A 24,870-nucleotide genomic window follows, 5' to 3' on the forward strand; every position below is an offset into this window, starting at 1 on the left:
CACCAGCAGCACTCAGCTTCGCCTTTCGCCCGCGCACGACTCGCACGACGCGCTCGTCGCTCTTCGTCACCCCTCGCCGGACCCGCCGTCATCGCCGCCCCCTCGTTTGCCCGCCACACCTCGTCGTCGCGCCCTACCAGCGCCGCCATGACCTCGCCGATCAGCCCCGAGAACGGCCACGTCGCAAGCTCACTCGGCACGCGCAGCTCGGGCGGTGGACTCGAGCCGGCCTCATCAGCCGCTGGGTCGGGACCAGGAGGAGGGTCTCCCTTCAAGCGGGACCGCAAGGGCAAGGGCAAGGAGGGCTTTGGGTGCGTCCACGTCTCTCTTCCTCACTGTGGTCGAGCGTGGCTCCGATCCGCTGACAGCCTGCCTCCCTCCCCCTCTCTCCGCCGCAGCTCGTCGCCCATCTCGTACCTGCCGCTCGAGGTCCTCGCGCACGTCTTTGCGCAGCTCCCGCCGCACGCTCTCGGCACCTGTCAGCTGGTGTGCCGCCTGTGGAACGACGTCGTCGCCGACGAGGGCAGCTGGAGGGTGCGTCCCGCCTTCCTCCCCTGTCACTGTGTCTCGCTCGTCACGAGCACAGCGTATTGACCGCAGGTGCACGGCCACACACAGACGGCGTTCGAGACGTACTACGGCGTCGAGCCGAACTCGCTCGGGCGCAGGCTCGAGCCGGCCTCGTGGCGGTCCGAGTACATCTCGAGGGTTTCGCTGCTGAGGTGCGCGCACTCTCCCTTGTACGGCCCACAGCGAGCGGCGATTGACCGCAGTGACGCACACAGGCAGTGGCACCGCGCCCGCACGCCCACCGTCATCCACAACCCGTCGCTTGGCGCCATCCACCACCTGCACATCACCCTCCCCGCCGCCGCAGCCACCGCACCTGTCCCTTCCCTCCTGCGCGGCACCCCTCGCTCCGACATCCCTTCCTTGACGACCACGCCGGCGCTTTCCGTCTCGCTCGACCTCGGCGCCGCCGTCCACTCGGCCCCGTTCACCGGCAAGCTGTCGAAGCGGCCGCTCCTCTCGTCGCCGATCGACCACCTCGGCCGGCCCGTCGGCCTCCCCATCCTCGCCGCCACGTCGTTCGCCCTCTCGCCCGACGGCACCCGCCTCGTGTGGGGCATGCGCGACGGTTCGCTCCGGTTCGCCAACAGCAGCTCGACGATCGGGTCCGGCGGCCGCGGCACGCCCGGCGGTGCGCTCGAGGCGGGCGAGGTGCGCTCGGTCGAGCCCGGGGGGACAGCGACGACGGCGCACCGCGAGGGCACGCCCGTGCACCGCGTCGCGTTCAGCAACGCCGGCGGGACCGGCGGCGGGCGCATCCTCCGAGGCGCGAGGAAGCAGCGCACCGACATCTTCGTGTCGGCCGCAGCTGACGGCGTTGTCGCCGTCTGGTCGCTCGCCGTGCCGCCTGCGCCGGGCGCGAGAGAGAGGCCGGCGCCGGCGGTCAAGCTCTGGCAAGGGCGGTGGGACGTCGTTGTCGACGCGCCGCCGCCGCCGACCGCTGCAGCAGCCGCGCCCGCGACGGCGGCTGCGATCGCGGCGGCGACGAGGCCGAGGGTCAAGCCGACCGCGCTCGCGTTCGACGCCGGCTGGCTCGGCCGGCATCACGGTCGGCCGGCGAGCGTCGCCGTCGGGCGCAGCGACGGCAAGACGGTCGTCTGGCCCGCCATCTCGCTCGAGGAGGCGAGCTTGACGAGCGGCGCGAGCTTGTCGGCCCACGTCCACGTCCTCAACGCTCGCGGCGTCGGCCCGGTCGACACGCTCGAGCTCGACCCGCCGACCGAGGGCTCGTCCTCCCTTGGGCTCCTCGTCCACCAGGCCGGCGCGTCAACCTTCTCGCGCCACGTCTTCGCCTCGGCCGCAGAGCCGCCCAAGCGCACCCTGTTCGGCCACCCGGCGTCGGTCCAGCTCTCGGCCATCACGGCGCTCGCCGTCGACTTCGACGACCCGCCCGCGCTCAACGGCCCGTCTATCCCGGCTACGCCTGCCGAGGGCAAGATCACGTTCGCCCGACCTGCCGAGCTCAAGACGCACGCCCTCGCCTCGAACGGCGCGGCCTCGTTCTTCCCGCCCGCCCTCTCGCGCTCGACGTCCGAGTTCTCGGTCTCGGTCTCACGCCCCGAGTCGCCGTCGCACGAGCTCGACGTCGTCCCTCGGTTCGGCCGGCGCAAGTACGTCGCGGCGGGCGACGCCGAGGGGAGGGTGTACCTGTGGGACTGGGAGGCGCGGCAGAGCGAGGACGAGCAGGAGAGGGGCGACGTCGTCGGGCCGGGCAAGCAGGTGCAGGGGACCGAGTTCGAGGACGGCGGCGGGCAGGCGAGCAAGGTGACGGCGCTCGAGTTGACGGACGTCGGCGTCTTTGTCGGCGGGTGCGTCCTCTTTCTCTCTCTCTCCCCTCTCCTTTCCCGACACAGTACTGACGCCGCACACCTCGTCTCGCAGCCTCGACGGCACGCTCCGCTTCTACTCGTCCCTCGGCTCGTCGACCGCCCTCTCGCCGCCGATCCGCTCGTTTCGCGACCGCTCGGCGCCTCGGCACCCGTCTCGCCTCCTCGCGCACGGCCTCGTCGCCGAGGACGAGGAGGAGCGCTGGCTCGTGAGCCACGTGCGCGCCAACCGCGACGCCGTCGTCGCCGCGATCGGCGGGAGGGTCCTCGCGTGGCGGGTCAGCAGCGAGGTCAAGAAGAAGGCGGGCAAGCCGACGGGCGGCAAGCTCACGGCTCGCCAAGAGCGCTTCAAGGGTGCGTCGCACCATCTCTCTCCTGTCGGCGTCGAGCCTGCCCCCAGGCGTTCCTCTCGAGCCCCGACCTGACCTTGCCACCTTGCGCACAGCCAACATGGAGCTCCAGCACCAGGTCCGCGAGTCGATCTCGGCCATCTTGGTCGAGCAGGCGGCGCGAGTCGAGCGGCACGAGGAGCAGCAGCGCATGGCGTCCGAGTTCGGCCTCCCGCCGGCGCTCGACACGATGACGGAGGACGAGGCGGTCGCCTTCGCCCTCATGCTCTCGGCCGAGGAGCAGGAGCGCCAGGCGCTCGACCGCAGCCGAGAGGAGACGGTCAGGGCCGAGGGCGGGAGCGGCGACGTCGAGTGGGAGCAGGTGCCGGACGAGTGGCTCGAGGGCGACGACCTGTTCCTCGACGAGGACTACGATCGCTCTCGCGCATCGACCTCGTCGACCGCCTACGCCTCGACCGTCAATGCGCAAGACGACTACGACGACGACGACGAGCGCCTGTCGCAGTCGACGAGCCGGGTCCCCTCTCGCACCCAATCCTTGTCGACCTCGCTCTCCGTCCCCTCCTCGCCTTTCCTTCGCGGTCACTCGCTCAGCCCTGCGTCGACCTCACCCTCGTCGCGCCACCTGTCGTACACGTGGACGCCCGTCTCGCCGTCGTTGCGCGCCATCGGCAGCCCGCCGAGCGCGTTCAACCCGCACGCCAAGTTGCACATCAGCCCGCGACTCGGCCCGACGTACGGCTCGCAGGGCGCCAGCTTCTCGAGCAACGAGCCGGTGCCCGACATGGCGCCCGAGCTGTGGCCCGCTGCGTCGTCGTCGTCGTCGTCGTCGCCGATGCGCGAGGCGTCGCCCTCGGCCCAGAGCCCGCCGCCAGCAGGCCCTCGTCGGGCGTCGGGGTCGCCCTCGCCGCTCGCCGGCGTCTCATCGACCGCATATACGTCGGTTTCGGCGGGCCCGACCTCTTCCACACCGATCCTGCGCGGCTGGTCCGCCGTCGCCCGCACCGCCGATCCTTCCTCTTCCCCTCGGCCCACTTCCTTCGCTCCCTCCTCGCCATCTCCATCGAGCTCGTCCTTCGCGACCTCGAGCTCTCCTCCTTCTCGTCAAGACGGCGCCGAGTCGCTCCTGTCGGCGCAGCTGCGGGCGACGAGCGCGAGCGAGGCCTCGGTGCGAGACGATGAGGCGCGTCGGCGGCAGCGGCAGGAAGAGGAGGACCTGCGTTACGCGATCGAGTTGAGCCTCGCCGAGGAGGCGAGCCGGATGGCGGTTTAGACGACGGGCAGGGCGACAGAGCGAGGAGCAGATAGAACGGGCGGGTGTATCTCGAGCTGCAGGTCCAGCGGCGACGGGAGCGAGGGTCCGGCGAGAGCAGCCTCACACGTGCTCGAGAGTGGGCCATGAGAGGCAGTGTTCGACGCTGCGTCTAGGCAAGGCTGCATCGGGCCCGGCGAGCGCAGCAGGTTCGAGCGTCGAGGCGGCGGAGAGAGCGGCGAGGTTGCACAAGCTCTTCCTCGTCGCCCCGGTACCTCTCGATAGCCTTTCGTGAGCCAGAGAGCAAGAGAGCGAGACGATCGAAGGGAACGTGCGAGCTGCGAGAGCCCGTCGACGCGTTCGAGAAGGTCGCGCTCGAGCCAGTCGCCAAACTCGCAGGACGAGGAAGATGAGGAGATACCGCACATAGATGTCTTTGCAGCGCCTTGAACTGCACTAGAATGCCCGACCTCCCACCGCCGGCTAGCCCCTCACCTCGTCCCCCTCCTCCTCCTCCTCGTCCGCCGCGTGGATCCGCGCCTGGCGCTCCTCCTCGAGCAACTCGACAATCCTCGCGCCCAGGAACCGCCTCGCGTCTGCCCAGTCGCCCATCTCGAAGCCTCGGCGGCGCGCGACCTTGTCGCGCTCGGCGGCGTACTCGCCGTACCACTCGAGCGCACGGACCGCCAAGCCGTCGACGACGACGCCGCGAGCGCGCACGAGGCGGACGGCGGTCGTGAGATCGCGCCACGAGCAGCCCTCGGGCCAGTCCGGCGCGTCCCAGCCCCAGTAAAGGCCGGACGCGTCGCAGTCGCGGCCGTGCGGCAGTACGCCGCCTGCGTCGCGCAGCGTCTCCTCGAAGAACGCCTCGATGTAGTCGAGGGTGAGCTTGCGCAGCGCCTTGAGGCGGTGCGGGCCCGTGACGAGGTCGACCAGGGCGTAGTCGGGGAGGACGGCCGAGGGACCGAAATGGAGGATCTCGAGGTTGTCGAGGCGGGCGAGCGACGACGGTAGAGGGGCATGGTCGCGACACGAGTTGTCGAGGTGGAGGGTGTGGAGGAGGGGGAAGGTGGGGAGCACGTCCTCGATGGCGCCGAGCGTGTCCGCCGAGACGTACGCGTCGATGGAGAGCGCGACGAGGCATGTGGGCGCGCTCGCGACGAGCGAGCGCAGCTCGGCGTGCCCACTCGAGGGACCCCCGCTGTAGACCTCGAGCGACGTGAGGTGCGGCACGAGGTCGCGGAGCGGGACGCGCCAGGTGTCGAGCCTCGCGGAGATCTTGAGCGTGCGGACCTGGTTGAAGACCGGGCGCGTCGACGACGAGGTCTGGAGGATCACGGGCGTGCCGTGCGCGTGAAAGCTCAACTCGAGCGTCTTGACGTTGCGCAGTTGGCCCAGTTGAGCGAGCCACGCGCCGGCGTCGTCCGGGAAGGCGGCGTCGAGGTCGGGGCCGTAGATGAGAAGGGCGAAGTGCTGGACCGAGTCGAGGTGGACGAGCGTTGACGGGTGCTCGAAGATGAGGTGTAACAGCTCGTGGTCTTCTGGCCGCAGTCCGGGGTTGAACCGGAGGCCAAAGTACTCGAGGCCGGTGAGCGCGCCGAGGAGGCTCGCGACGAGCCGAGTTGCCGCGGCCGCCGAGTCGACGTGGTACGGGCGATCTGGACGCGCGAGCTCGTCCTGCTCGTGACGAGTGCTGGCGGGGTTGGCCCGCTTGCGATGCCACGAGGTGTCGAACGACAGGGCCGCGACGAGCGAGCCGAGGCTGCGGCCGGGCTCGCGGCTGTCCTCGACGAGCGTGCGCTGGAGGAGGTCGAGGGTGCGGAACGACTTGATCTCGATGCTGCGGTACAGCTGCTCCTGCTCGATCGGGTACAGGCTGCGGCAGAGCGGGCGGTGCGGCGCCGGTTGCTGGCGGAGGATCTCGACTTGGAGGGGGTCGGGTGCGTCGAGCGGATGATCGGGGCGGGCTGGGTGGCGATAGGCGAGCTCGGAGATGTACTTGAGGATCTCGACCGGCAACATGAGCAACGCGCAGTCGTCGTTGGACGGCTCGCGGGCGAGTTGGACGACAGGTTCCTGTGGGAGAGAGTGAGTGAGGGCGTCGCGAGGTGAGGGAGTGAGCCGAGGACGCACCTTGAATGACATATCGGGAAGCTAGGCCGGTGACAGGAAGCCTCGCGAGCGTGCGAGGGAGCGAGAGAAGAGCGAGTCGACGAGGAGGAGGAGAGGTTCAACGGCCGCCAGGGTTGCTCTCACCGTTCGACCAACACCCGAGACGCGTCCTTGACTGGGTCGCACACACTCGAGCACCTACACACACCACCTGCGACCAACCAGCTGCCCCGCAAGACGCGGCCCTCGTCGCCCTCGCCCTCGCCCTCACCCCCACTTGGCGACACCTTGCGCTCAACCACCTCGGGACCGCCGTTCGCCCGCCAGAGCGTCCCTGTGGGCCATGGACTCGCACCCTACACCGCCACATCCCCATCGCGCGACCGCCAGCCAGTCGCCAACCCCGCCCACCTCCTCCTCCCCCTCGACCGCCGCCCTCACCTCGTCCCACACCTACCAGTCGTTCGACGACCTCGTCCCGACGTCTCCCCGCACCCCGACCACTCGTCACGTCCGCACCTCGAGCAACCGCAGCCGAGGCACGTTCGGCGACCTCGACCACGACGACGACGACCGCGACGACCCGTCCGCCCTCGAGGACCACATCAGCTCCGTCGCCGAGAAGACGTGGAACACGCTCGAGTTCGTCAAGCTCACCGTCGCCATCGCCGGCGCTCAACTCGCCTGGACCGTCGAGATGGCGTGCGTCCCTCTTTCTCTCGCCCTCGTCCTCCCACACCGCGTCTCGCAGCTCATCCTCGTCCACGGCGGAACAGGTACGGCACGCCCTACCTCCTCGGACTCGGCCTCACCAAGCAGGGCACGAGCCTCGTCTGGATGGCCGGCCCGCTGAGCGGCATGCTGGTCCAGCCCATCGTCGGTCAGTTTCCCTCCCCTCGCCCGCCTTCCTGCCCCTGCAACCCTCGTCCCTCTCCTTCTCGGCATCTTCCCGTCGCTGGGACGAGCCCCTGCATCATTCGGGAGCCGACGAGCGCGGCCGCCCTGGCAGAGCAGCACTGACCCGAGTCTCCTTTCCGCAGGGGCCCTCTCCGACTCGTCGCCGTCCCGGTTCCGCCGCCGCCAGTACATCGCCTTCTCGGCCCTGTTCGTCCTCGTGTCGTCGCTCGTCGTCGCCTACGCCCGCGAGGCCGCCTCGGTCCTCGTCAGCCTCTTTGCCGACGTCGGCGACTGGGACCCGGCCCGCGCCTCACGCGAGCAGGCGTGCGCCATCTGGATCGGCGTCGTCGGCTTCTACGTCCTCGACTTTTCGCTCAACGCGCTCCAGGCCGCCATCCGGGTGCGTCGGGCTCTCTCTCTCTCGCTCTTTCCTCGCACCCCGACTGACTCGCACCGTCGCTCCTCTCGCTGCAGGCCCTCGTCCTCGACCTGTCGCCGTCGCCGCTCCAGAACTCGGCCAACGCGTGGCTCGGGCGCCAGACGCACATCGCCAACGTCGTCGGCTACCTCGTCGGCTACCTCGACCTCGGCCACTCGCCGCTCCTGCGCTGGCTCGGCGGCGGCCAGTTCCGCAAGCTCGCCGTCACGAGCTGCGTCGTCATGCTCGCGACCGTCGCCGTCACGTGCGTGACCCAGCAGGAGGACGCGCGCCCCGAGATGCGCTCGGGCGAGAGCGCGTGGCAGAAGGTCCGCAACGTCGCTCGCGACGTCGTCGCCGCGACCCGCACCTTGCCCAAGCCCGTGCGCCGGGTCTGCTACGGTGCGTCCTCTTTCCCCTTCTCCCGCCTCCCATCCTCTGGCCTCGCGACGTCGTCCTGACCCTCTTTCGCTCGCGCGCCCGCAGTGCAGTTCTTCGCGTGGAGCAGCTGGTTCCCGTTCCTGTTCTACTCGTGCGTCTCTCTCATTTCCTCTCGGGTCCTCTCGTGCGACGACTGACACTCCCCTCGAGCAGGACGACCTACGTCGCCGAGGCCCTGTACGCCTCGATCCCTCGCGGCACGCCTCCTCCCTCGGCCGACACGGCGACCCGCACGGGCTCGTTCGCGCTCCTCATCTACGCCCTCGTCTCGCTCGCGGCCGGCACCTTCATCCCGTACCTGACGACCCTCGCCGACTCGTTCCCGTCGCTCCCCTCGCGCGTCGGCCCCGTCGGCCGCCTCGTCCTGAGCGAGCTCACGCCGCGCAACATGTGGACCGTCGCCCTCGCGTGGTACGCCGCGTGCATGGTCGCCACCTTTTGGGCGACGAGCGTCCGCGGCGCGACGGCCGTCGTCGCCCTCGTCGGCGTGCCCTGGGCCATCACGTGCTGGGTCCCGTTCGCGCTCGTCATGGAGTCGATCCGCGAGGTCGAGGCCGAGCGCGCCGACGGCGACAAGGCCAAGGCGGCGACGGCGCAGACGCACGGCGTGCCGGCCTCGCCCGGGCTGCCGTCGTCGTCCCCGTCCCCTGCGAGGCCGTTCGCGTCGCCGGCGCAGCGCGCGCTCCGTACGCCGTTCCGCAGCTCGCTGCGCCAAGCGTCGTGGGCCATCCACTCGTTGCAGCAGCCGAGCGAGGCGTCGACGTCGCCGGCCCGGCACGCTCGCCCAACCTCGACCTCGGCCTCGGACGATGCGACCGCCGCCGCCGCGACCGCCGCCGCCGACGAGCACACGTCGCTCCTCCTCAACACGCGCTCCTTTCCGTGCGACGCCGAGAAACCCGCGTCGTCGGGCGGCGCCGGCGGCACCATCCTCGGCCTGCACAACCTCGCCATCGTCCTCCCGCAGTTCTTCGTCGCGCTCGTTGCGGCGGGCATCTTCCGCCTCACGACTCGCGCCTCGTCCAAAACCTTCTTCTTCCTCGACTCGCACGACGGCGGCGGCGGCGAGGGCGAGCTCGGCGGCGAAGACGACGTCGTGTGGGTGCTGCGGTTCGGCGGCCTCGCGAGCGCGCTCGGCGTCGTCGCGAGCCGGTTCCTCGTCGAGACGGCGAGCGAGCGCAGGTACAGGGACCGCGTCCTGTACGGGTGGCAGCACGAGCCGGTCGAGGACGACGAGAGGAGGACGACGAGGCGGAGCTTCGACTCGAACGAGTAGCGTCGAGTCGATGGACGGACACTCGGGCTTTGCGCCCTCTGTAACATCTCTCGCTCAGAACCGTTCTCACACACGAGAGGGAAGCACAGACAGCTACATACAACAGGGCACAGAAGAGAAACAGTGTCTACTCGGATTCTGCAGGCCCAAGCGCTCCCTCGACTCGCTCCTCGCGTTTCGTCCCGCCGCTGCTCACAACTCAACGCGCGCCTTCTTCGGTCCATCAGACGAGCCACCGTCATCTCCGCCCGGCGCCGCACGCTTTGCGCCGCCGTTTCCCATCGCCGCCGCCGCGCCGCTCGCACCTCCTCCCGCCCGCTCGATCGCCTCGACCGACCCGCCGAGCTCGACGACCATCTTGCGCAGCGCGTCGTTCTCGCGACGGAGGCGCTCGATCTCGGCCGTCGCGTTGCGCAGCCCTTGGTCGGCGAGGAGCTTGTCGAGCGTCCACTGGTCGATCGTGCGCGCCTGGTCCTCGCGCAGCTGCGTGATGTAGCTCGCCGCGCGCGTAAGGACGTGCGCCTTGTTGACCCTGGCGGCAGCCGTCGCAGCTGCAGCGGCGGCAGTCGAGGTCGTCGAGGCGCCTTGAGCGGGAGCGAGGGCGGACGAGGACCCCGAGGCGAGGGCGGAGTCGGGTGGGAGGAGCTCGCCAAGGTGCGTGATGCCGTCGTTGATCGTCTGGCGGCGACGGCGCTCAACCTCCTTCTGCAGAATGTGGAAGGCAAGGACGAGTCAGTGACTGCCGCACCGAGAGGTGGAAGGGGAGGAGAGAAGGGAGGACGCACGTGGTTGTCCTTGCGCGAGCGCTCCCACTCGTCCTCGTTCATGCCCATGCGCTCGTCGCTCTTGCCGCGCCCTCGACCCTTCGACGCCTTGCCCTTGGCGCCGGCGCCGGTGACGACTGGCGACGCCGAGAGCCGGTCGCGGTCGGGCGCACCGGCGGCCGCGGCGGGTTGGGCGGCGGCGGCGGCGGTCGGCCCGGCGATGGTCGTCGAGATGGACGGTAGCAGCGGCGTCTGCGTGCTCGAGGTCGACGCCGTCGGCAGGGGCGGGTTGAGGTGCGAGGCTTGGGGAACGAAGGCCTGGCTGGCGGCTGCTGCGGGTTGTCCAGGTTGACGAGGCGCACTCGAGCGAGACGGGCCGGCGACTGGCGCCGTGTTGCCGAGCGATTGGACAGGGTCGCGAGAACTGCGTGGGAGAAGCTCGTCAGGTCGAGGGCGCAGTGCTGCTGACGGACAAAAGGGACGGACGAGGTCTGGGTCGAGCTGGCCGGAGAGCGCTCGGGACGAGCGGACGTCGTCTCGGGCGAGTTGCGCTGTTGTTGCGACATCTGCGGGTGCACAGACTCGAGTCAGTGACTGCAAGCCCTGCCGACGAGGCTGTGCGGGTCGTCCTCGCCGCGCGAGAGCCTCTCACGGCCCGCTAGGCCCCCAGCTGTGCTCCTCGAGCGTCTCACAGGGCTGGGTCGAGAACTAGATGGAGCAGGAGAGAGGGGGCGCACCTCTGCGAGAATCTGCGAGATCTGCTGGTCGGAGGTGGCGCCCGTTCCTCCTGCGCCTGTCGCCGCACCGCTCCTCCCGCTCGCGGTCCCTGCTGCAGCCGCCGAGCCGAGTGCGGATTGCGCAGGCATGGTGGAGCTTGAGGACCCGGCGTTGTCACTGCTCTGGGTCGCTGGCGGCATGTCGGTCGGGTGGTGCGAGAGCGGGGTGGGGACGAGGCGAGGTGGAGCGAGGTAGACGGCGAAGGCGGCTCGAGGTCGCGGTGCGGTGCCAGGCGGGTCGGGCGAGCCTTGCGCAGGCGCTGTGCAGCAGCACGAGGGCGCTCGAGGGCGAGGTGGAGAGAGCGAGAGGCGAGGACGACGCGAGCCAACAAGGGCACGTGCCGACCGTCTCGATCTCCGACTCAGATTGATTTACATCGCCCTCTTCTCGCTTGCTGAGCGCACTCGCGCTCACGGTCAAGGCGCACGGACGAACGAAAGAAGACGCGAGAGCGAATTGCGCCGTGCAGCTACGAGTCGCCTTCTCGCCCACCTTCTCGAGCCGCACCGAGCCGCCGCTCGAGTCGCAGCACGTCCGCCGCGAGGTACAGACTGCCCGCCACGACCACCGGGCCCTGCTCCACCGCCGCCACGTCGCCCTCCTCGAGTAGCCGCAGCGCCGCCTCGACGTCGTCCGCCTCGAGCACCTCGACGCTCGCGCTCGACGAACCCGCGCCCTCGTCGTCGTCGCCGTCGACGACTGCCTTCACCGCTCGTGCCAGCTCGTCCGGCGGTGTCGCACGCACCCACTCCATGCCCGCCGGCGGCGAGAAGCCCGTGCACACGACACGGACCCGCCTTGAGGGCGCTCGGCCGTCGCGCGCCTCGCCGCACTCCTCGTCGCTCGCCGCCAGGGCGTCGAGGAGCGGCTTGACGACGTCGGTCGGGTCGCGAGGGGCCGAGAGGGCGAACACGAGGGCGGTTGGTCGGAAGGAGGGCGGGAGGGACGAGAGGTAGGCGGCGAGGAGGCGGGCCGACGAGGGGTTGTGCGCGCCGTCGAGAAGGAGGGGCCGAGTCGACGCCGAGCTGGCGGCGGGCTCTGCTACTGCGCCTGTCGACGCAGCCGAGAGCGGCGTCGGCAGCGACAGCCAGCTGAGCCGCCCGGGCCACGTGGTCGCCTCGACGCCGGCGCGCATCGAGTCGTCGGTGACGTGCGTCTCGAGCGAGGGCACCATGGCGACGGCTCGGGGCAGGGTGCGCAAGAGCTGTGCGGCGAGGACGGCGGTGGCCGCGTTCGAGAGCTGGTACGCGCCGGGAAGGGGGAGGCGGGTCGAGAGAGGGGCGGGGGAAGGGGACGAGGTCGAGGTCGAGAAGGGCGGGTGGATGGCGGTCGGGGCGAGCGGGATCGAGACGAGAGGTGGAGGTGGAAGGCAAGAAGTCGACGCGCGAGCATCGTGCTCGACAAGCGTCGCCTCGCCGGCCTCCCACACGGTCGCGCGCCGTGCGGCCGCGACGGCAAGGACGGCCGCTCGAGCTTGAGGGTGCGCCTGCACGCTCAGGACGACGTCGCCGCCCTCTCGCGCGATGCCCGCCTTGACCTGGGCAATGTCGTGGACCGAGTCGCCGAGGAATTTCTGGTGGTCGAGGTCGACGGCCGTGACGACGCTGACGAGCGTCTTGTCGGCGGGCACGACGTTGGTCGCGTCCTCGGCGCCGCCCATTCCGACCTCGACGACGGCGACGTCGAGTGGCGGTTGCGCGCGCGCAAAGAGCGAGAAGGCGGTCGCCGTGAGGACCTCGAAGCTGGTCGCGCCGACGGCCTCGCGCTGCGACACGCGCTGGACCTCGCGCTTGACGGCGTAAAACTGGCTCGGGTCGACGGTGCGGCCGTGGAGCTGAACGCAGTCCCACTCGTCGGCGAGGTGCGGGCTGTTGAAGCGGCCGACGGCGAGGTGGCTGTGCGACAGGATGGACGAGAGGTAGGCCGACACGGACCCTTTGCCGTTCGTGCCCGAGATGTGGACGACAGGCGTGGCGCAGTGGGGCGACTTGAGGAGGTACAGGAGGCGGTTGATGCGGGCGAGGCCGAGCGAGATGGCGCCAGGCATCGGGGCGCAAGTCGGGTCTGGACGAGAGGGTGACGAGGGTGCAGGGGCGGTCATGGGCGGGCCGCACGTCGAGGTCTGCAGAGAGATAGTCCGTGTCAGTATGTGCTGCGTGCGAGGCTCCTCACCACGGCCGTCTGCGAGGAGGCTACATCCGCTCGACCCGACGGAGGAGGGGGAGGGCGCAACGAGAGCTCGAGGAGCAGGGGAAGGGAGGACGCACCGGACGGCGAAGCGTTTCCTGCGGCTACTGACGAGCGCACGAGCAATCAGGAGCCGTGGCGGTGGTAGCGTCGAGTCTCGAGGGTCGGCGGGCGATGATGAGGTTGGAGGACGGCGACGCGAGGTGTTGTGGGGCTCGGGCGGCTCGAGGGGCGCACTCGGCGTGGCTGTAGGGGCCGCACGAGCTGCTGGGCCGGTACAGGCGTCTGCTGATCGAGTGAGGAGTCAAGGCGCTGAGGATTTGTCGTCGAGCGAGTCGGTTCCCTCTCATCTCGGCCGTCGAGCCCGCCTCACCTCGGCTCTGCACTTGACCAGCCTGCGCCCGCTCACTCGCTCGGCCGTCCTACCGCACAACCACACCCGGTCCACCCGCACCTGCCGCGCGCCCTCGCGCCGGGCCTCTCGTCTTGCCGTGTCCCCGCCCCACGACTATCGGCGCCGTCTCACCTCTCGCCAGCCCCAGGCGCACGCCTTGACGACTCGCCAGCTCGGGCTCGACGGCGACGCCGCAGCTCCTGCGCCACCGTCCTCACCCGCACGGCCGCCAGCCTCATGGTCGCCGGCGCTCCTCCGCCCGCACGCGGCCAATCGGCGCACTCGCCCCAAGGTCCACCTCGAGCAGCTGTCGCGCCGAGCGACAAGGGCACCGACGAGCACGAGCGCGACGGCGACGGCGGGCTCGCCGAGCACGTCTGGCCGCAGCTGTCGACCACTCGCCAGGTCCTCTTGACCGTCTCGATGACGCTCTGCATGATGCTCAACGTGCGCCCTCACTCTCTCTTTCTCCCCCTCTCGTACCCTCGCACTGACCCACCTCGATGAGCAGATCATGCAAGTCCAGTCGGTCCAGCTCGCCCTGCCGACCATCGGCAGCGACCTCGACATCCGGACCACCAACCTGCAGTGGCTCGTCCGTCCCCTCTTTCCTCCTCGTGCCGACACGTTTAGCGACTGACTCTCTCTACCTGCGCCCGCAGATCAGCAGCTATAGCGTCGCGTTTGGCGGATTGCTCCTCCTCTTCGGGCGACTCGCAGACATTGTGCGCCCTCTTCCCCTTCTCCTCGTCCAACTCGTACCGTAACTGACGATCCCCCGAGGACCTGCAGTACGGCCACAAGAAGTGGGTCCCTCCTCTTCTCAGTCTCTGTCGGCCAGGAACTGACCCTGAACCTGCCCAACCGCGCAGGGTCTTCACGCTCGGCATGATTTGGTTCGTCATCTGGTCCATCGCGTGCGGGTTCGCCCAGAACGAGGTCTCGATCGACTTCTTTCGCGCGATGCAAGGCGCCGCTCTCGGTGCCGCCATCGTACGTCCTCGACCGCGCCGACCCTCGAGCACCAACTGACCCGCTCTCCTCGCGCACAGCCCTCGGCCCTCGGCATCCTCGGCTCGTCTTTCCCGCCAGGCCAACGCAAGACGACCGCGTTTGCCCTCTTCTCGGCCGGCGCTCCCCTCGGCGGCAGTCTCGGCTCGGTCCTCGGCGGCGTGTGCGTCCCCTTTTCTCTCCTCTCGAACGCGCACCTTCCCTGACCCTTCCATTTCCTCAGCCTCACCGAATACGCCGCCATCAAGTGGCGCGCCATCTTCCACGTCTCGGCCGGCATCGGCGCCCTCATCGGCGTGTCGGCCCTGTGGCTCGTCCCCGCCGACCGCGCCAAGGACAAGTCGCTCACGGTCGACTGGCTCGGCGGCCTCCTCATCACGTCAGCGGTCGTCCTCCTCACCTTCTCGCTTGCCGACGGCGAGGGTGCGCCTCATGGCGTGCGTCCCGTCTGCCCTCTCGTGCGACTCGTCGCCCTCGCAATGACCCCTTGTCCCGCGCAGTGGAAGACGCCCTACATCCCGACGCTCCTCGCCATCAGCATCATCCTCTTCTTCGCCTTCTGGTTCTGGGAGCGCCACCTCGAGTTCGGCACCGAGCGGCATCCCCTCATGCACACGGCCATCTGGTTCAAGGGCCGCTTTGCCGTCGTCCAGCTCATCGGCGCCCTTGGGTGGAGCGGCTTCGCGAGCTTCATGTTCTTCGCTTCTCTCGCCTTCCAGGTCCGTCCCTCTCTCGCCGTCCCGGTCAAGCTGCGCCCAGTCCTGACCGCGTGCTCGAACCTGCAGGACTACATGCGCCTCGAGCCCATCCTCGCGACGGTCCGCTTCTTGCCGAGCAGTGTCACGGGCTTCATCCTCAACGTGCGTCTCTTTTTTTGTTCCTCTCTCGAGCACGAAGTGCGCAGACTGACTCGTTGTTCCCTTCCTCCCTGGCCTCCCCTCCCTCCCCTTGCTCCCTCTCGCCCTACTCACCTTCGTGCCCCTCGACCATACCTTCTCGCCGCACGACGGACAGGTTGTCGTCGCCGTCCTCGCGTCGCGCGTGCCGGCGCAGATCCTCATCGCCATCGGCGCGCTCGGGACCGGCCTCGCGCCCCTGCTCTTTGCCGTGCAGGACTACGCCGACCCGTACTGGCAATGGCAGTTTCCCGCCATGATCTTGTCCGTGTTTGGCGCCGACTTTATCGTGCGTCCTCGCCCTCTCTCGTGCTCTCCTCGAGCGCGACACTTACTCGCTCGCACCTTCCTCCCTGCAGTTCGCGTGCGGCATCCTCTACGTTTCACAAGTCGCAGGGCCGGGCCATCAAGCCCTCGCCGGCTCCATCTTCAACATGTCGACCCGTGCGTCCACCTCTTTCTGCCCTCTCGCGCCGCCAAAAGGCCGCTCACACCTCGCCCTTTCTCCCTCCTCGTCCCTCCTCTTTCCCCCGCCGACAACCTTCGTCCCCTCGACCTTGCACGCCGTACAGAAATCGGCACGGGCATCGGCTTGGCCATCGGCACCGTCGTGCAGAGCCGCGTCACCAAGAAGGCGGTCGAGGACCTCGGTCAGGTGTACGACCCGAACGGGGTGCGTCCTCTCTCCTCCCTCGAGCCTCTTGCGCCTCGACGACACGCCCTGATACTCCTCGAGCCCCTCTCGCAGGCTACGGCCCCGCTCGAGGCGATCCACAAGGGCCTCAACTCGGCGTTCTACACGTGCGCCGGCTTTGCGTTCCTCGCAACCATCATCAGCGTCACGTGCCTGTACGGCATCGGCAAGGTCGGGCACCGGGACAAGAAGCCGTCGAGTGCAGAAGAGGGCGCGCTCGAGGTCAAGAGCGAGCCAGAGCGATCAGAGCGGGAGACGAGAAGGTAGACCGGCTGCATCTGTAGACTCTCAGGGCTTGTATACTTTGTCTCTCACTCTGCGTGTCACCTCGTGAGACCACACGAGAGGCCGGCGCAGGTCCGGCTTGTGAGCCTGGCGAGCCACAGCGCGAGCAAGCTTGACGTGAGCGAGGAGGAGGAGGAGGTCAAGCGCGGGTGCCGCTGAAGCGTCGCTCCGGCGCGCGCGCCGCATCGAGGTGAATTGATAGGAAAGATCTGACAGCAGTACCGGCTCGCAGAGGGCGAGCTGCTGCGTGGAGAGCGCAAGCCGGTGGGGAAGCGAGCGAAAAGGAGCGGAGCAGCCGACGCAGCGCGTCGCTCGAGGCATCGGGAGCGGTGCTCGGTGGCTAGCCAGGTAAGATGCCACTGGCGTACACCGTTCCGCGCATAGCGGGCGCGCGGCACAGGAGGTGAGGCGGAGGAAGATCTGAGAGCACCGCCTCGCTGGCTTCATCCTCCACGCTCGCTTCGTCCAGCGCACCGGCGAGGCTCGTTCTGCACCCAGAGCACCCGTTCAATGGCCCCTCGGGTGTACGGCGGCGCTCCAAAGTGCGTCCTCGCCTCGCTCGTCCTCCCCTCTCCCCCCGCACCCTGACGCTCATCGCCTTTGCTCCTCGCCACAGATGCGCGCAGTGCGGCAAGTCGGTCTATGCCGCAGAGCAGGCCTTGGGTCCTGCAGGGACGGTGCGTCCTCCTGCCGCCCCCTCTCTCCTCTCCTGTCCTCCACCTCGTTCGGCCGCCCCACGTCGTCCGCCTGCAACGAGGAGCTGACGACGAACCCGCCCGCGCAGTACCACAAGCTGTGCCTCAAGTGTGTCGAGTGCGGCAAGCTTCTCGAGCCGCGCCTGCTTGTTGATCACGACGGCCAGGTGCGCCCTCTCGCCCTCTGTCTCTTCGCGCCCCGAGCCGCCCTGACTCTCACCCGCAGGCCTACTGCAAAGGCTGCCACGCCAAGTCGTACGGCACAAAGGGCTATGGCGCAGGTCCGTCCCCCTCCCTCTCTCCTTGCGCAGACCCAGCTGACTCGTGCCTCGCCCCGCAGGTGGCGCCCTCGTCGGCGACTATGCTCCTCGACCTGTCGACGCAAGCCCGTCAAGGCCGACGCCATCCTCGCCCGGTCCCGTCCTGCCGAGCCGGCCTGCTGCATCCTCGACGCCGCCCGCCGTGCCGACACGCCCTCTTTTCGGCTCGCCTGCTGCGCCCGGTCCGCCGCCAACCGCGCCGGCCCTCCCTGCGCGCGCGTCACTCGGCACGACACCACCGCCCCCGCCATCCGCACCTGTACACGCATCACGACCTCCCCCTGCACCCGCACGGGCATCCTCACCCACGCCGGCACCCGCCTTGCCGGCTCGTCCTGCTCCCCCGCCCAAGCCGACCTCGTTCGTCAGTCGAGCAGGCGCCGCCGCCTCGACCCAGTCGGACGACGACGGCCCGACGCCGATGTCGCACAAGGTCGCCGCGCCCGACTTTGACGACGACGACCAGCGAGGCCCGCTCACGGCAGGCGCCGGCCGGTCGAGCCTGACGTCGCCCTCGGCGCTCGCCGAGTCGCTCTCGTCCCTGTCGATCCCGACGCGGTCCCGCCCGTCCCTCACGTCGGCGCCGCCGTCGCTGGCGAACCTGCCGTCGCAGTGCCCGCAGTGCGCCAAGCCCGTGTACCACGCCGAGCGGGTCCAGGCGCTCGGGCGTGCGTGGCACCGCGCGTGCTTGCGGTGCGAGGGGTGCGGGACCGGGTTGGGCAGTCAGCCGGGCAGGGTCGAGGAGAAGGAAGGCAGGCCGTGGTGCAGGAAATGCTACCAGGACAAGTGGGGCATCACGGGCGCGGGCATGACGACGGTGCGTCCCTCTCTCTCTCTCTTTCTGCGCCCGAACTTTCTCTCGAGGCAACGCGTACTCACTCTTCTCGCGTACCTGCAGAGGCCGGGCCTGTACTGAGAGCGAGCAGAGCGTGGGAGCCGTAGAGCGAACGTCGTTCGCGCTCGAAGGCGAGCGGCTCGAGCGGCCGCAGGAGGGGAATTGTCTCGATGAGGAATGCCACTGTTGTTCGCTCTCTCGATATCTCCTGATCTAGCTTTCGGGTTCTCTCGAGAGAGGAGAGAGGGAGCACGGATACGAATGCAACTTTCTTTCGGCTAGAACTCGCTCGGCCATCCCCTACGCCTTCTCCCACTGCTGCTTGTACTCGGCGAGCGACTGGGCCATGTCGATGCTGCGTGGCAGGAGAAACAGGAGCATCAGTCTTGGCCAGCTCGACGTCGAGCGGACGCGAAGAGAAAGAGGGGAGCTCGCCACGCACACCGTGTCCTTTGCGTCCTTGGGCTGCCAACCGAACGTCTTGCGCGCCTTGGCCGTGTCGATGACGTTCTGCTTGGGCTTGGCCTGGCCCGGGCGGCCCTTTTCGGCGCTCGGGAACGCGTCCTTGAGCGACGAGGGCGCGTGCTCGAAGAAGAGGTCGAGGAGCGGCTGGTACGACGAGTCGGCTGCAGATTGGGCGAGAGGGGAAGAAAGGGAGTGTCAGTGTCGGTCGATGCAGGGGCAAGGACATTTGCGAGAGGCGAGAAGGGGGAAGAGAGGGAGAGAGAGAGCGAGGGACGCACCGGTAGCGACGAGGAAGCGCTCGTTGCCGGCCTCCTCCTTGACGAGGCTCTCGACGTGCAGGTGGGCGACGTCGCGCACGTCGACAAAGCTGCCAAAGCCGCCCTGGGCGTCGTCGGCGCTCTTCTTGCCCTCGAGGTACTGGTAGAAGTTGTTGACCGACGTGTTGAGGCTGTCGGGCTTCTTGACGTCGTGCAGGACGGGGCCAAAGATGAGCGGCGGCTGGATCGTCGTAATGTCGAACGACGGCTTCTCCTTGTCGACAAAGTCCCACGCCGCTCGCTCTGCGAGCGTCTTGGACGCGCGGTACATCTGGCTCGGGTCGGCCTTGTCGCCCTTGGTCTTGACCTCGTTGGGCGAGAACTCGTTCCAGTCGCGCTCGGTGAACGTGTAGACGGGCTCCTTGGGCTCGACGATGCACGCAAAGCTGGCCGTGATGACGACGCGCTTGACCTTGGGCTCCTTCTTTGCGGCCTGGAGGGCGGACAGGGTGCCCTGAACGGCCGGGCCGATGAGCTCGTCGGCCTTGGTCACGTTGAAGTGGAACGGCGAAGCTGCAGAGCGGGCCCAAGTTTAGGTCAGCGATCGCGAGGAGGGAGGGAGAGGAGCCGAGGAGAGGGAGGAGGGACGGACCGGTGTGGACGACGGCGTCGACGCCCTTGACAGCCTCGTCGAAGGCACCAGGCTGTAGGTACTCGAGGGCGGGTCAGCTCGAAGATCTCGGCGAGGGGCAAGGGAGAGAGGGGCGCACCTTCTCGACGTCCTCGACGATGGCAACCTCGAACCTGGAGTCGAGGCCGTCCTTGGCGAGGAGCTGCTTGAGGTAGTCGCCCTTGTCCTGGCTGCGGACGGTGCCGCGGACGCGGAAGCCACGCTCGAGGAGCTGCTTGAGGACGTCTGCAGAGGGAAGTGGGGGTGAGCCGGGTGATGACGAGCGAGGGGGAGAGGGGAGGAGGGAAAGCAGGGGACGCACGGACGGCAAGGTAGCCCGAGGCACCGGTGAGGAGCACGAGAGAGTCGGTCGGGACAGCAGGCATGGCCTAGTGCGTGTGGTGGATGAGGAGGAGAGCGAGCAAGGAGCGCCTCCACTCTGCGCCGTGGAGCCGAAGGCACGCCGCCGGCCTCGCTCTCGAGGGCGCAGGCCCTCACAATCTGCTCGCTGCTCAACTCTCGCCTGCGTGCTGGGTCTATCTCGTCGTGTTGCACGGCGCGGCGACGTCCGGACGCTCCGCGACTGGCTCACCTCGCGCCGCCCGGACCGCTCCTCCCTCGCTCATCGTCGTCGTCGGCCACCTCCGGGTGCGCGCCTGCACCCTCGCCGTGCTCCTCGTGTCCTTCTTCGGACCCTGCTCGTGCAGCGCCGCCGCCCGCCTTGCGCCCCTGCCGCAGGAGGCTGTCGCGCAGGAGAGACTCCTTGGCCTGCCGCGCCCACCGCTCAAGCTCCTCGTCGTCGACGCCTTCCTCGGCAGCTCCCTCCTGGCCCGCACCATCCGCTGCGACTCCTGCGCCGCCGCCATGCTCCCGCTCGCTCGACTTGACCTCGGGCGAGCGAGATGCCGACGACCCGACGCCGACCTGCTCGACGGCGACGGCGACGGGTGGTACCACTCGTCGCCCGCCGCCAAAGAACGCCCACGCCTCCCACGCGGCGTAGAGGGCGACGACGACCTTGCCGGCCCATGCGCCGAGAGCCCGGCGTGCGACGACCCACGCGCCGCCGTACGTGACGGCCTTTTGGGCGAGGCGCGCCTGCCCGGGGCTCGCTCGGGCCCAGGCTCGGACGCGGGGCTTGAGCGACAGGGCGACGTAGACGAGGGCGCCGCCTGCGCCGACGAGGAGCCACAGGGCGAGGGCGGCGAGGCCGAGCCACATGCCGCTCCACGCGGCGAAGCGCACGACGGCGGTGAGGGCGGTCCAGGCCCACGACGAGAGGCGGGCGATAAAGCGGAGGAGGGGCGGGGCGAGAACGCGGACGAGTTTGGCGGCGAGGGTGAAGAGCGAGATGCGGACGAGGTAGGGGAGGTACGGGGTGCGGAGCGAGGTGCGCAGGAACCGCAGGGTCGACAGATCGACCTCGTCGTCGACCGATGAAGGGGGCGTCGATGCTGTGGGTGGTGCTGGAGGCGGTTCAGGTGCAGGTGCGGGCGCTGGAGGGACGGGTCGGTCGGGCGGCGAGGCGAGGGACGGAGAGGACATGGCGGCGAGAGGTCGTGCCGCTCGAGCGCGTGGCTGTGGGGACGCGTTGTGTCAGTTGAGGCTCTGGTGGTGATTCTGGCGAGGTGCGCACCTTTGCTGAAGAAGAGAGCTCGACTTTGATGAAGTCGGGTCGGCGATGGCGTTGAAGCGAGCAGAGACGGCGGGAGGGCGTGTCTTGATGGTTGGCGAGCTAGAGGCTCTTGCGAGGTGCCCGGATCTGAGCGCGCGGCGCACAGGGGCGAGGGGGCAGCAGGGTGGTGGCCAGGAGGAGCGAACCGGCCAGAGGTCCAGCTTGACCTCGTCCCGCTCGCCCCAACCTCGCCCGACGAGCTCGGCTGCACCCTGGGCACTTCCAGCTGCACCCTGCCCCTCCCTCGTACCCGACCCGAGTCGCATCGCGCCAGCACCGCGTCCTCCCTCGCTCCGCCCCGGCTTGCCCGCTTGCGCCCCTCGCCCGACTCGTCGCACTTGCCGAGCGACCATGGCCTACCATGCACAGGTGCGTCAACTCGCACCAAGACACCTCCTGCCGCCCGCGACCCTGCTCACCCGCCACTCGCGGCCCCCCTCTCGCAGTCGTTCCAGTACCAGCCCTCGAGCCAGGCTCAACCCGGCCAGGCGCACCAGCAGAACTCGATGCAGGCCATCCTCAATCACCAGGACTCGTACTCGGTCGTACAGCAGCAACAACTCGTCGGCGATGAAGAGTACAAGTGCGTCGGTCGTCCCCCCTCCCCTCCTCCTCCTCCTCGCGAACGCCGCCCTGACCCTTCTGCCGTCCACAGCCGGCTGCTCAAGAACTACAAGCTCGCGCACTTGCGCATCGAAGAGCAGCGCTCGGCCATGCTCGAGCAGGAGAAGCAGGTCCGTCCCGTCTTGCCCCCACCTCCTCGTCCCCCTCGAGCAAGACTCACCCGCTCGCCCGCCTGCAGAACGCGGCTCTGCGCAAGCACATTATGCTCCTCGAGGGCGGCGACTCGGGCGGCGCAACCGTCGTCGGCGTCCACTCGGCTGGAGGTGGTGGAGGAAGTACGGTCGACGACGTACGTCCTCGACTCCCTCGCCTCCTCGTTCTTGCACGCTCGTCGCAGCCTTACTGACTCACACGACGTCCACAGTTCACGATCAAGAACTCGTCCTCGTCGCTCGAGCGCCGCATCAACCGGTGGGCCGCCGACACGCTCGCGGCGCACCTTCGAGCAGCGCCTCCTCCCCCGCCAGGCACCGATGCCGCCTCGTTCCAGCACCTCGCCCTCGTACCTCTCGCCGAGGCCCTGTTCCGCGACGTCGACAACGTCGCCGCGTCGCCGTTCCTCGTCGGCCTGAGCCAGATGGGCTTCGACTACCCGGGCCTCGGCATCGTCGTCCAGAGCCTGCTGCGGCACGTCATGAGCCAGCTCCTGTGCGACGGCATCGTCAACAAGCTTCTCGTCACAAATTCGGAGGACGCCAACCAGTGCGTCCCTCGCAGTCCCCCCTTCTCGTTCGTGGACTGACCCCTTGCTCGCCGCGACAGGGAACTCACCAAGCTGCACGAGCAGCTCTTCCACCGTGCGCCCCTGTCTCTCTCTCTCTCTCTCTCTCTCTGTCGCCTCCCACCAATGTATCACTGACGACTGGGCGTGCAGGTGAACCTCTTGTCGCCTCGGTGTGGCGGCGGCAAACCTTCTCGGCCGCCGTCGACTCGCTCGACCCCGAGATGTCGCTCTCGCTCTTCCGCGAGCACATGGCGCACGTCTTCTCGCTCATCAACCCGGACCCGTCGACGATCGCGCCTGAGCTCGAGGCCGTCCTCGACGCGAGCTACCTGTACTCGCGCATGCTCCACAAGAGCTACTCGCCCGGCGGCGCGCTCGAGGGCAGCGGCTTCTACCGCAGCTTCGTGTGCCAGGTCGGCGCGCCACTCGACCCGACGCAACTTGGTGCGTCCCCCTTTCTCCTGCATCGTCCTCGTCCCGGACCTTGAGCCTGACCCATCTCTCCTCTCGACAGAGCTCATCAAGAAGTGCTACCGGACCGAGCGAGGTGCGCCGCCGCACCTTTGCCTGTGGCCCGTCTCTCGTGTACACGAGCGTACTGACCTTCGGGGTTCATGATGGAGCGCGCAGGTGAACCCGAGCGAGTCGGCGCGTGCCTGTTCCCGGGCCTCGTCAAGGAGACGGCCATCGACACGACGCCCGTGCCGCAGATCACGATCCGGCATGGCCTCCCAGGCGTCCAGACGGCGCCGACCAAGAAGCGCGAGACGAGGACGCTCGTCGTGCGGCGGGCCCAGGTCATCTGCGAGTGCGTCTCGCCGCCTCGCTCTCCTTCTCGCCTCGGCCGTCCTTCTACACGAGTCGACCTGACTTTTCGTCCCTTGCAGATGCGCGCTCGCTGCACACGGCGTCAGCACCCACGCCCGCACCACAGCGTCGCCGGTCCCGAACGGCTCGGTCGGCGCGAGCAGCGGCGCACACTCGGTGCAGTGAGCGCGCCTCTTTGCGCTCGTCTCGTCGTCCATACCCTCCCTTCTCGTCCCCTCTTCCCCTCGAGTCTATACCTCGTCGTCCCTCTTGTTTGAGCACGTTCGCACCTCGCAATGATACCCCTTTCCCTCCTTCTCGTCGTCTCGCCACCCTCTCTCTCTCTCGCGCGCGCCGCCGCTCCCGATGGCTCGTGGGCCATGCGATCGATCATTCGCCCTGTCCGCCCCGCAGCGACAGAGAGCAAGCCGGCCGTCCGCTCTGCTCGCGGACTTTCCGGTCCGCACCTCGTACGAGATCCGGCGCCTCTCGCTCCTCTCGCTCCATCCACTCGCTGCTATGCAGTCGCCGTCGAGCGACTGTGCCTCTCTGCCGGGCGCCGAGCTAGCGCCGCCGTCGCCTGGCTCGACCCGCTCGTCGAGGAGCGAGCACCGCTCGCCGCCTTCGCCGACTCGCCTCGGCCTTGCGGCACACTCGCGCGGCGCATCGACGTCGACTGCGACCACAAGTAGCGACGGGTCGTCTTGCGACAACCCCCAGGATCGCGGAACCGCTTCAGCCCTCTCGGTCACCTCGCGCTCGTCGACCTCGACTACGTCCGGCCGACCCTCGCTCCCTCCTCCACCAGCACCTCTTCCCGCCGCCTACTCGCATCCCTCCATCCCTGATACGCCTCGCCGCAAGCCCCTTCCGGCACCGCCCGCGACAAGCCCGCGCTTCGTCCCTCTGCACGCACCTCCTTCCTTTGCCCCTTCGACGGCGTCGACGAGCGCGCAGGGCGACGCTCGCCGAGTCGAGTACGTCCCGACCGCCGCCGAGGAGACGGCGGCGGCCCGCGCTCGAGCGCAGGGGCTCGACGAGCTCCTCCCGCTGTCATCGTCGCCGGCGGTCCGAGCGGGCAAAGGCGTCGGCGAGCGAGACGACGACTCGCTCGTGAGCCCGACGAGCCCGACCGGGACCGACCTGCCCGACTATCCGGCGTCGCCCGCCCGAGGCGCGCTGCGCCGCAATGGCACGACCGCCAAGCGCGTTGTCGAGCGAGACGACGAAAAGGCGCGCGGTGGCGAGGACAAGCGCGCGCTTGCCGTGAGCGAGGTGCGCGTGCACGTCAACGACGAGGCGCGACGTACGGTCGAGGAGGACGCGGCGACGAGCAAGGCGGCGCTCGCGAGGCGGGCCGAGCAGGAGGAGCGCGAGCGAGAAGACGGAGAAAGGCGGCGGCGCGAGCGCGAGGTGGAGAAGGGCAAGGGCGCGCTCGAGCACGACGATGAGCTGGACGAGGACGACGACGAGCCGCCGCCGCCGATCTCGCCAGACGAGCACGGGCGTGGCATGTTGCCGCTCGTCGACCGCAAGGACCTTTCCTCCCTCGACGACGACCTCGCCTCGGCGCCTCCTCCTCCGTTGGCAGCCTCCTACCGCCTTCCTCCCCCTCCTGTCCCTCTTCCTGAGCCCGCGTATCCTCTTT

The 24,870-nt window shown here is 69.1% G+C and overlaps 10 protein-coding genes across 10 annotated transcripts; 5 read left to right on the forward strand and 5 right to left on the reverse strand.

Annotated features, from left to right (window-relative positions):
• Positions 1–102: 102 nt before the first annotated feature.
• Positions 103–4,090, forward strand: RHOBADRAFT_56218 (uncharacterized protein; the record flags this gene model as incomplete). Its single annotated transcript, XM_018418248.1, has 7 exons — positions 103–311; positions 399–534; positions 619–722; positions 786–2,378; positions 2,452–2,750; positions 2,842–3,346; positions 3,990–4,090. Coding segments are annotated over exons 1-7 (2,901 nt in total), but the record flags the coding sequence as incomplete, so codon positions are not given.
• A 391-nt stretch (positions 4,091–4,481) lies between these two features.
• Positions 4,482–6,143, reverse strand: RHOBADRAFT_56219 (uncharacterized protein; the record flags this gene model as incomplete). The annotated part of the gene is made up of 2 exons (XM_018418249.1): positions 4,482–6,074; positions 6,132–6,143. 2 exons carry the CDS (start codon positions 6,141–6,143, stop codon positions 4,482–4,484), a joined length of 1,605 nt encoding a protein of 534 aa, XP_018268144.1.
• Positions 6,144–6,453: 310 nt separating this feature from the next.
• RHOBADRAFT_47279 (uncharacterized protein) lies at positions 6,454–9,142 on the forward strand (the record flags this gene model as incomplete). Its single annotated transcript, XM_018414959.1, has 6 exons — positions 6,454–6,812; positions 6,887–6,990; positions 7,151–7,407; positions 7,482–7,827; positions 7,912–7,957; positions 8,020–9,142. The coding sequence occupies 6 exons, from the start codon at positions 6,454–6,456 to the stop codon at positions 9,140–9,142; spliced, it is 2,235 nt and encodes a 744-aa protein (XP_018268145.1).
• Positions 9,143–9,222: 80 nt separating this feature from the next.
• On the reverse strand, positions 9,223–10,193 carry RHOBADRAFT_39847 (uncharacterized protein). Its single transcript, XM_018413662.1, has 3 exons — positions 9,928–10,193; positions 9,756–9,847; positions 9,223–9,674 (listed from the first exon to the last, which is right to left on the reverse strand). Exons 1-3 carry the CDS (start codon positions 9,973–9,975, stop codon positions 9,335–9,337), a joined length of 480 nt encoding a protein of 159 aa, XP_018268146.1. The 5' UTR covers positions 9,976–10,193; the 3' UTR covers positions 9,223–9,334.
• A 959-nt stretch (positions 10,194–11,152) lies between these two features.
• RHOBADRAFT_18538 (uncharacterized protein) lies at positions 11,153–12,730 on the reverse strand (the record flags this gene model as incomplete). The annotated part of the gene is made up of 2 exons (XM_018412435.1): positions 11,153–12,103; positions 12,176–12,730. The coding sequence occupies 2 exons, from the start codon at positions 12,728–12,730 to the stop codon at positions 11,153–11,155; spliced, it is 1,506 nt and encodes a 501-aa protein (XP_018268147.1).
• Positions 12,731–13,501: 771 nt separating this feature from the next.
• RHOBADRAFT_56222 (uncharacterized protein) lies at positions 13,502–16,181 on the forward strand (the record flags this gene model as incomplete). The annotated part of the gene is made up of 13 exons (XM_018418250.1): positions 13,502–13,711; positions 13,776–13,859; positions 13,927–13,989; positions 14,057–14,070; positions 14,137–14,257; positions 14,317–14,438; positions 14,499–14,712; positions 14,776–14,994; positions 15,061–15,135; positions 15,290–15,460; positions 15,531–15,615; positions 15,744–15,844; positions 15,920–16,181. The coding sequence occupies 13 exons, from the start codon at positions 13,502–13,504 to the stop codon at positions 16,130–16,132; spliced, it is 1,692 nt and encodes a 563-aa protein (XP_018268148.1). The 3' UTR covers positions 16,133–16,181.
• Positions 16,182–16,620: 439 nt separating this feature from the next.
• On the forward strand, positions 16,621–18,202 carry RHOBADRAFT_66995 (uncharacterized protein). The gene is made up of 6 exons (XM_018419141.1): positions 16,621–16,692; positions 16,767–16,827; positions 16,935–17,012; positions 17,072–17,126; positions 17,186–17,982; positions 18,064–18,202. The coding sequence occupies exons 1-6, from the start codon at positions 16,661–16,663 to the stop codon at positions 18,079–18,081; spliced, it is 1,041 nt and encodes a 346-aa protein (XP_018268149.1). The 5' UTR covers positions 16,621–16,660; the 3' UTR covers positions 18,082–18,202.
• A 41-nt stretch (positions 18,203–18,243) lies between these two features.
• On the reverse strand, positions 18,244–19,780 carry RHOBADRAFT_65694 (uncharacterized protein; the record flags this gene model as incomplete). Its single annotated transcript, XM_018418760.1, has 6 exons — positions 18,244–18,355; positions 18,443–18,626; positions 18,744–19,295; positions 19,375–19,426; positions 19,493–19,638; positions 19,715–19,780. Coding segments are annotated over 6 exons (1,055 nt in total), but the record flags the coding sequence as incomplete, so codon positions are not given.
• Positions 19,781–19,922: 142 nt separating this feature from the next.
• Positions 19,923–20,937, reverse strand: RHOBADRAFT_56225 (uncharacterized protein; the record flags this gene model as incomplete). The annotated part of the gene is made up of 1 exon (XM_018418251.1): positions 19,923–20,937. One exon carries the CDS (start codon positions 20,935–20,937, stop codon positions 19,981–19,983), a length of 957 nt encoding a protein of 318 aa, XP_018268151.1. The 3' UTR covers positions 19,923–19,980.
• A 453-nt stretch (positions 20,938–21,390) lies between these two features.
• RHOBADRAFT_56226 (uncharacterized protein) lies at positions 21,391–23,408 on the forward strand (the record flags this gene model as incomplete). Its single annotated transcript, XM_018418252.1, has 10 exons — positions 21,391–21,436; positions 21,514–21,650; positions 21,723–21,801; positions 21,870–21,980; positions 22,056–22,393; positions 22,454–22,488; positions 22,566–22,859; positions 22,930–22,962; positions 23,046–23,223; positions 23,303–23,408. The coding sequence occupies exons 1-10, from the start codon at positions 21,419–21,421 to the stop codon at positions 23,406–23,408; spliced, it is 1,329 nt and encodes a 442-aa protein (XP_018268152.1). The 5' UTR covers positions 21,391–21,418.
• Positions 23,409–24,870: the final 1,462 nt, after the last annotated feature.

Source organism: Rhodotorula graminis (assembly GCF_001329695.1).
Source record: "Rhodotorula graminis WP1 unplaced genomic scaffold RHOBAscaffold_17, whole genome shotgun sequence".
Classification (NCBI taxonomy): Eukaryota; Fungi; Basidiomycota; class Microbotryomycetes; order Sporidiobolales; family Sporidiobolaceae; genus Rhodotorula; species Rhodotorula graminis.